Genomic DNA, 8,145 nt, shown 5'->3' on the forward strand with positions numbered 1-8,145 from the left:
CCGGCAGCAGTCGCTCCGTCACCGGGCCCAGTCCTGGGCTCCTTCTCCGCTCAGTGTCTGAGGTGAACCAGCCGCCCGGGGACAGCTCCGGCCTTGTGACCGGCTCCGGATACACCTCCATGTCTCTGAGAGCAAAGCGGCTCGCTCTGGCCTGCTCCGGTTCTCCTCCCCGCGTCCTTTCCCTGCCGCGTTGCCGAAGATCGAGGGGCTACCGCCTCCCGGCTCCTGCAAGCGAGGGGGGTTCCTTGCCCCCGCTTTCTCCGTGGGGACACCGGCCCGGCGCGAGGCCGTGAGGCAGCCACGGCCGGATTAACCCCCCTCCTCGCTCTCCTCCGCAGGCACCGGCCGAGGGGAGGGCAGGCCGGACGCGGAGGGGGGATCCCACAGCAGAGAACGGAGCCCGAAATACAGCCAGGCCTGCGTTCTTCCCTGCAGAGCTTCGAGCCTCCCCCAGAGCCGGCCGTGTGGCTGCACGGTACACAGGGCAGGGTGACGGAGACGTCCCCGAGCCCCCGGGCTCATTTGCATAGCCCCGTTTGCTCTGCCAGGGCTGACGAGCTGCTGCCGAGTCGCACCACACCAGGGTGCACCGCAGCGGCCGATGGCTGTCCCTCCGGCGCCCACCCAGGCCTTAGCAATGGGGCCGTGGCTCCTGGCTCTGTTCCTCCCCATGGCGTGGGTGCCAGGTACGTTCCCAGGGGAGCCACGCCGGCGCTGGGCTGCCGACGGGGACGGGCGGGGCAGGGCGAACCCGGAGCCGGCGGGGAAGCGACGTCGGAGGCGATCCCGCCGCAGGTTTGAGCCGGGATGTTCGATATCGGTTACACGAATAGTCGAGTGGCTGCGTGAATTTTTAGAGCCCAGTCCCCGGGGACGGCCCCACTCCCACGTAGCCCCCTCCCTCTTAGCGCTGCTGCCTCTGTCTCAGAATACGGTTGCTAGGTTTTCGCCCCGACGATCCGTTATTCGAAGCCCCCGGCTGGTAAAAAAAAACGAGAAAATACCCGACATGTGAAATGTCCAGTATTTCCTGTTTCCCTCGGACGGAAGCCCAACGGGGAGCATTTCCCCCTGCCGCGTCTGGGGCAGGTCGGGGAGCGAGGGGCGAGGGGGCATTTAAAGGCACGGCGCCCCTTATTTTTTTCTCAACAACTTTAGTCTCCCCCAGAATTTTTTCCTGGTTTTTTGGGGGGGAGGGAGGGAGTGTTTGGTATTTTTTGTTACACCAGACCCACTTCTAGGGGTTGGCCACAGACCCACTTATAGGGGTGGGTCCCAGACCCATTTCCAGGGGTAGGCCCTAGACCCACTTCCAGGGGTAGGTCCCAGACCCACTTCCAGGGGTAGGCCCCAGACCCATTTCCAGGGGTAGGCCCCAGGCCCACTTCCAGGGGTAGGTCCCAGACCCACTTCCAGGGGAAGGCCCCAGACCCATTTCCAGGGGTAGGCCCCAGACCCACTTCTAGGGGTAGGCCCCAGACCCACTTCTAGGGGTAGGTCCCAGACCCACTTCCAGGGGTAGGCCCCAGACCCATTTCCAGGGGTAGGTCCCAGACCCACTTCTAGGGGTAGGCCCCAGACCCACTTCCAGGGGTAGGTCCCAGACCCACTTCTAGGGGTAGGTCCCAGACCCACTTCCAGGGGTAGGTCCCAGACCCATTTCCAGGGGTTGGTCCCAGACCCACTTCTAGGGGTAGGTCCCAGACCCACTTCCAAGGGTAGGTCCCAGACCCACTTCCAGGGGTAGGTCCCAGACCCACTTCTAGGGGTAGGTCCCAGACCCACTTCCAGGGGTAGGCCCCAGACCCATTTCCAGGGGTAGGTCCCAGACCCACTTCTAGGGGTAGGCCCCAGACCCACTTCCAGGGGTAGGTCCCAGACCCACTTCTAGGGGTAGGTCCCAGACCCACTTCCAGGGGTAGGTCCCAGACCCACTTCCAGGGGTTGGTCCCAGACCCACTTCCAGGGGTAGGTCCCAGACCCACTTCCAGGGGTAGGTCCCAGACCCACTTCCAGGGGTAGGTCCCAGACCCACTTCTAGGGGTAGGCCCCAGACCCACTTCCAGGGGAAGGCCCCAGACCCACTTCCAGGGGTAGGTCCCAGACCCACTTCCAGGGGTAGGCCCCAGACCCACTTCTAGGGGTAGGTCCCAGACCCATTTCCAGGGGTAGGTCCCAGACCCACTTCCAGGGGAAGGCCCCAGACCCACTTCCAGGGGTAGGTCCCAGACCCACTTCCAGGGGTAGGCCCCAGACCCACTTCTAGGGGTAGGTCCCAGACCCACTTCCAGGGGAAGGCCCCAGACCCACTTCTAGGGGTAGGTCCCAGACCCACTTCTAGGGGTAGGTCCCAGACCCACTTCCAGGGGTAGGTCCCAGACCCATTTCCAGGGGTAGATCCCAGACCCACTTCTAGGGGTAGGTCCCAGACCCACTTCCAGGGGTAGGTCCCAGACCCATTTCCAGGGGTAGGTCCCAGACCCACTTCCAGGGGTAGGTCCCAGACCCATTTCCAGGGGTAGGTCCCAGACCCACTTCCAGGGGTAGGTCCCAGACCCATTTCCAGGGGTAGGTCCCAGACCCACTTCCAGGGGTAGGTCCCAGACCCATTTCCAGGGGTAGGCCCCAGACCCACTTCTAGGGGTAGGTCCCAGACCCACTTCCAGGGGTAGGTCCCAGACCCACTTCCAGGGGTAGGTCCCAGACCCACTTCCAGGGGAAGGTCCCAGACCCACTTCCAGGGGTAGGTCCCAGACCCACTTCCAGGGGTAGGCCCCAGACCCACTTCTAGGGGTTGGCCCCAGACCCACTTCTAGGGGTAGGTCCCAGACCCACTTCTAGGGGTTGGCCCCAGACCCACTTCTAGGGGTAGGTCCCAGACCCACTTCTAGGGGTAGGTCCCAGACCCACTTCCAGGGATAGGTCCCAGACCCACTTCCAGGGGTAGGCCCCAGACCCATTTCCAGGGGTAGGTCCCAGACCCACTTCTAGGGGTAGGTCCCAGACCCATTTCCAGGGGTAGGTCCCAGATCCACTTCTAGGGGTTGGCCCCAGACCCACTTCTAGGGGTAGGTCCCAGACCCACTTCTAGGGGTTGGCCCCAGACCCACTTCTAGGGGTAGGTCCCAGACCCACTTCTAGGGGTAGGTCCCAGACCCACTTCCAGGGTAAGGTCCCAGACCCACTTCTAGGGGTAGGTCCCAGACCCACTTCTAGGGGTAGGCCCCAGACCCACTTCCAGGGGTAGGTCCCAGACCCATTTCCAGGGATAGGCCCCAGCCCCACTTCTAGGGGTAGGCCCCAGACCCACTTCCAGGGGTAGGCCCCAGCCCCACTTCTAGGGGTAGGTCCCAGACCCACTTCCAGGGGAAGGCCCCAGACCCACTTCTAGGGGTAGGCCCCAGACCCATTTCCAGGGGTAGGTCCCAGACCCACTTCTAGGGGTAGGCCCCAGACCCACTTCCAGGGGTAGGTCCCAGACCCATTTCCAGGGGTAGGTCCCAGACCCACTTCCAGGGGTAGGCCCCAGACCCATTTCCAGGGGTAGGCTCCAGCCCCATTTCCAGGGGTAGGTCCCAGCCCCATTTCCAGGGGTAGGTCCCAGCCCCATTTCCAGGGGTAGGCTCCAGCCCCATTTCCAGGGGTAGGTCCCAGCCCCATTTCCAGGGGTAGGTCCCAGCCCCATTTCCAGGGGTAGGCCCCAGACCCACTTCCAGGGGTAGGCCCCAGACCCACTTCTAGGGGTAGGTCCCAGACCCATTTCCACGGGTAGGCCCCAGACCCACTTCTAGGGGTAGGCCCCAGACCCACTTCTAGGGGTAGGTCCCAGACCCATTTCCACGGGTAGGCCCCAGACCCACTTCTAGGGGTAGGCCCCAGACCCACTTCTAGGGGTAGGTCCCAGACCCACTTCCAGGGGTAGGCCCCAGACCCACTTCTAGGGGTAGGCCCCAGACCCATTTCCAGGGGTAGGTCCCAGACCCACATCCAGGGGTAGGTCCCAGACCCATTTACATGCGGACCTGCCGCAGGGGTAGATGCCAGCCTGCTGGCCAGCCTGCTAAATTATGTACTGGCAAGAGGCGGGGAGGTTTGTGTGTTGTCGATTGCGTTAACCGATACGCTTTCACGCAGCGGATAATCGACGACACCGTGCCATCCCTAGGTTTGCGACCGGGGCGGGGATCGGCACCATGCGTCCATAACTTCCCCCTTGTGTCGGTCAGCCTGCAGGGCTCAGCCGGTGCTGACTCAGCCGGCCTCCGTTGTCGCGTTGCCGGGACAAACGGTGAAACTCGCGTGCGCCCTGAACTCGAAGTACAACATCAGGGAGTTCGGGGTAGCCTGGTACCAGCAGCGACCCGGCCAGTCTCCGAGGTACCTGCTGTACTACAACTCGGAGACGGACCAGCACAAACCCGCCGGCGTCCCCGCCCGGTTCTCCGCCACCAAGAACCCTGCCAACAACGCTTGTGTCCTCACTATCGCCGGGGTCCAGGCTGACGACAACGCCGATTATTACTGCTCCGTTCAGTACCCCGTCGTCTACCTCTAGCCATGCAGAAACGCACACGTGGGAACCTGTGAGGGGCGGAAAAAAAGCAACAGCTTGAGTGAGCCTACAGGCGCGGCCCGCCAGACGGTTGTGCTCAGAGAGCTGTGACCGACGGCGGTTCCTGTTCGACAGAAGCCGGACACCTGTGTAAACCACACACCTCCGGTGGTCACTGGTCCATGCCTTACAGAGAGATATGCACAAGGGAGCTCTCCTGGGAGCCAGCTGCCTTTAGCGCTCAAGCCAGAAGGCCGCAGGTTCAAACCTACCTGGTGACAGTTACCGCCACATCCGCGGAGTTGGTCTTTCCTGTCCATCTTCACGGAGTCCCAACAGCTACTCCATCCAGCTGACATAACCCTCGGCGCCTCTGACTTTTGCTCGACGCTCCTGGGGGCTGAATTCTAGCCCTAGAGACTACAACTCCCATGATGCTCTCACGTTACTGGATTTTAAGGGGAGCAGCCAGATAAATGCTGCACCCGTTGTGGGGGGCAGGTGTTGGCCCCAAAGTGTATACAAAGGGGGGCATGTGAGGTGTCAAACAAAAGCTTACCTTCTCCTGATTCTGCAGAGGCTGTTCATGTAATTGTATAATGTCTGTAGGTGGAGTTATAAACATGTACTCTGAATGGGTGCTGGAAACATCTGTCTATAGCTGAGCAGTGCAGAGGAATGCTCCCCCAATGGGTGTGCTGACGAACAAGGCTCAAAGGACAATGGATCTCTAAGAGTACGTCTAGACGACAGGCTATTGTCGACAGAAGTTTGGTCGACAGATACTGTCGACAAAGCGTCTGGCGACAAAGAGAGTCTAGACTACAGCCAGTTCTGTCGACAAAGGAAGCTTTATCGACATGAGAGTGTAGACGCAAAGGACAGTGTCGATGCAATAACGCCTTCTGTCGACAGAACTCTGTCGACAAAAGGCGTTTTTCCTCGTCGAATGAGGTTTACCGCCGTGGACAAACCTGCCGAGTTCTGTCCACGTTATGTCGACAGAACTCGGCGGAAGTGTAGACGCAGGGATCGTTTTGTCGACAAAAGGCCACTTTTGTCGACAAAACCCTGCAGTCTAGACACACCCTACGTGCCACGGACCATGTGACCCCCTCCAGCTTGGAAGAGACCGAGGATGGATCTAAAATGCCACGGGGCAGACTTCATCTTGGCCATCCGTTTGGCTCCTGATCCCAGAGGCAGCCTCGCAGGGAACCACGAGACGGAAAGACCCGTGGACCCATCCTGACATAGGATGTACACAGAGACTTTTAAGCCAGCAGTTATAATATCTCTGCTGCGAACCTGCATTGAGAACTGGGAGATTCGATGCATGTCATGTATTCTCCTTTAACAGCCTTACTAGTGTTGCCAAGTGTCCGGTTTTCTACCTGACAGTCTGGTTTTTTGGGGCTCTGTCCGGTAAAAAAAAAATCCAGTAAATATTGGACATGTGAAATAATACATCCCTGCACCCGCTAGCCGCTCCCCCCTTCTCCCCGATCTCCCCTGGCCAGCCCTACTCCACCCGACCCCCACGCCGACCAGCTCTGCTTCCCGTCCGCCACCTCTCCTCCCCGATCTCTCCTGGCCAGCCCCACTCTGCCCGACCCCCCTCCTCACGCCGACCAGCTCTGCTTCCCGTCCGCCACCTCTCCTCCCTGATCTCTCCTGGCCAGCCCCACTCTACCCGACCCCCTCCCCACGCCAACCAGCTCTGCTTCCCATTGGCTGCCCCCCTCCAATCTCTCCCGACCCCTCCCACCGCCAGTTCTGCTTCCAGGCCCCCCCTTCCTCCCGGCCAAACCCGCTTCGCTCCCTATAAAGTGTGTCCGGTATATTTTTAAGACTACCTGGTAACCCTAAGCCTTACTCTCACGTTTTTCTTCCTTTTAGTAATAAACCTTTAGGCTCCGTCTACACTGGCAGCTTCTTGCGCAAGAACTATTTTGCCGACGAGGTCTTGTGCAAAAACTCTTCCACAAGAGCGCGTCTACACGGGCATGTGCTTTTGCACAAGAGACGTGCGTTTGCACAAGAGACGTGCTTTTGCACAAGCGTATCCATGGCAGTGTGGACATTCTCTTGTGCAAAAAAGATCTGATGGACGTTTTAGCCACAGGGGCTTCTTGCGCAAGAAATTCATGTTGCCTGTCTACACTGGCCTCTTGCGCAAGAGGGTTTATTCCTCGTAGGGCGAGGAATAACTCTTCCGGAAGAAGCCCTGTTTTCCGACGCTAGACTTTAAATTTCCTTGCGCAAGAACGTGCGGGCAGTGTAGACACCTGGCAAGATTTGGCGCAAGAACGCTTGTTCTTGCGCAAGAAGCCGCCAGTGTAGACGCAGCCTTAGATTTTAGATTCGAAAGGATTGGCTCAGCGTGACCTTGTGGGTAAGATCCAGGGGGTAAATTGACATACGAACATAAGAACGGCCGTACTGGGTTGAAACGCAACCCCCCACCTTTTCCATGATTTTCAGTGGGAAAATTGACCCCGCATAACACGTTTTCACGTCGCACGATCATTTTCGGAAACGTATCTACCGTGTTAAATAAGAACATGAGAACGGCCGTACTGGGTCAGACCAAAGGTCCTTCTAGCCCAGTATCCTGTCTGCCGACAGCGGCCAGCACCAGGTGCCCCAGAGAGGGTGGACCGAAGACAATGATCAAGCGATTTGTCTCCTGCCATCCTTCTCCATCCTCTGACAAACAGAAGCTAGGGACACCATTTCTATCCCCTGGCTAACAGCCTTTTATGGACCTAACCTCCATGAAATGATCTAGCTTCTCTTTCAACTCTGTTATAGTCCTAGCCTTCACAGCCTCCTCCGGCGAGGAGTTCCACAGGTTGACTCCACGCCGTGTGAAAAAGAACTTTCTTGTATTCGTTTTAAACTTGCTAGCCATGACCCAATCTGTGCGATTTCTTGGGGCTGCAGAACCTGTTCGGAGTAGGTGAGATTGGGTCCTATAGCCCCTCACCTGTGTGTTAGGCCTGGGGCTGATTGGGACACAGGGAAAGCTGAGGGGTTTTGCTCATGAGGCTTCTGGGTAGCCAGGCAGGCAGGTGAAGCGCTCGGTGTGGCTGGTTTGTGGCCTGGTTGGGACGGGCCTCTAGTCAGGAGTGGAAGGAGCCCCGAGTTGGAGCAATTCGCCCTGAGCGGACGCCCTCACCTGGCCCGATCCACCGCAGACGCCATGGGGAAAAGGGACGGAAACGGGTTTTGTCCTCGGAGGGGAAGGACCCTGTGTCTGGGGAGGACCCGTGTCAAACAGCCCAGAAGGTAGTGGGAGGACATGAGGCTGTTTGGGATGGAGCATGTTGATATATTAGAAAGGGTACTAGCTGCTTTGACCGAACCTTAGCTGGCTTCAAAAATTGGAGTCCGGAGGGGAGTGGGGAAAATTTAGATTTTGCCAGAGCCTAATCTATCTTCAAAGATTTTGGGAGAGAGGCCGGAGGAACTGTCCAAGGCTGCTGCACTGCCGAACTTGGACTGAGACACACACAACCTGCCCGGGGCCGTCTCCACGCCCGTTGCGGCGTGTCCAAGCGCCTGTGTCTGGGACTCTAAATCTAGAAAGG

General features: G+C 59.0%; 1 protein-coding gene across 1 annotated transcript; it reads left to right on the top strand.

The window, feature by feature from the left end:
* The first annotated feature begins 449 nt into the window (after positions 1–449).
* LOC142818440 (pre-B lymphocyte protein 3-like) lies at positions 450–7,213 on the top strand. The gene is made up of 2 exons (XM_075897859.2): positions 450–686; positions 4,227–7,213. The coding sequence occupies exons 1-2, from the start codon at positions 602–604 to the stop codon at positions 4,553–4,555; spliced, it is 414 nt and encodes a 137-aa protein (XP_075753974.2). The 5' UTR covers positions 450–601; the 3' UTR covers positions 4,556–7,213.
* Positions 7,214–8,145: the final 932 nt, after the last annotated feature.

This window comes from Pelodiscus sinensis, chromosome Z (assembly GCF_052426305.1).
Source record: "Pelodiscus sinensis isolate ZL-2025 chromosome Z, ASM5242630v1, whole genome shotgun sequence".
In the NCBI taxonomy this organism is placed as follows: Eukaryota; Metazoa; Chordata; order Testudines; family Trionychidae; genus Pelodiscus; species Pelodiscus sinensis.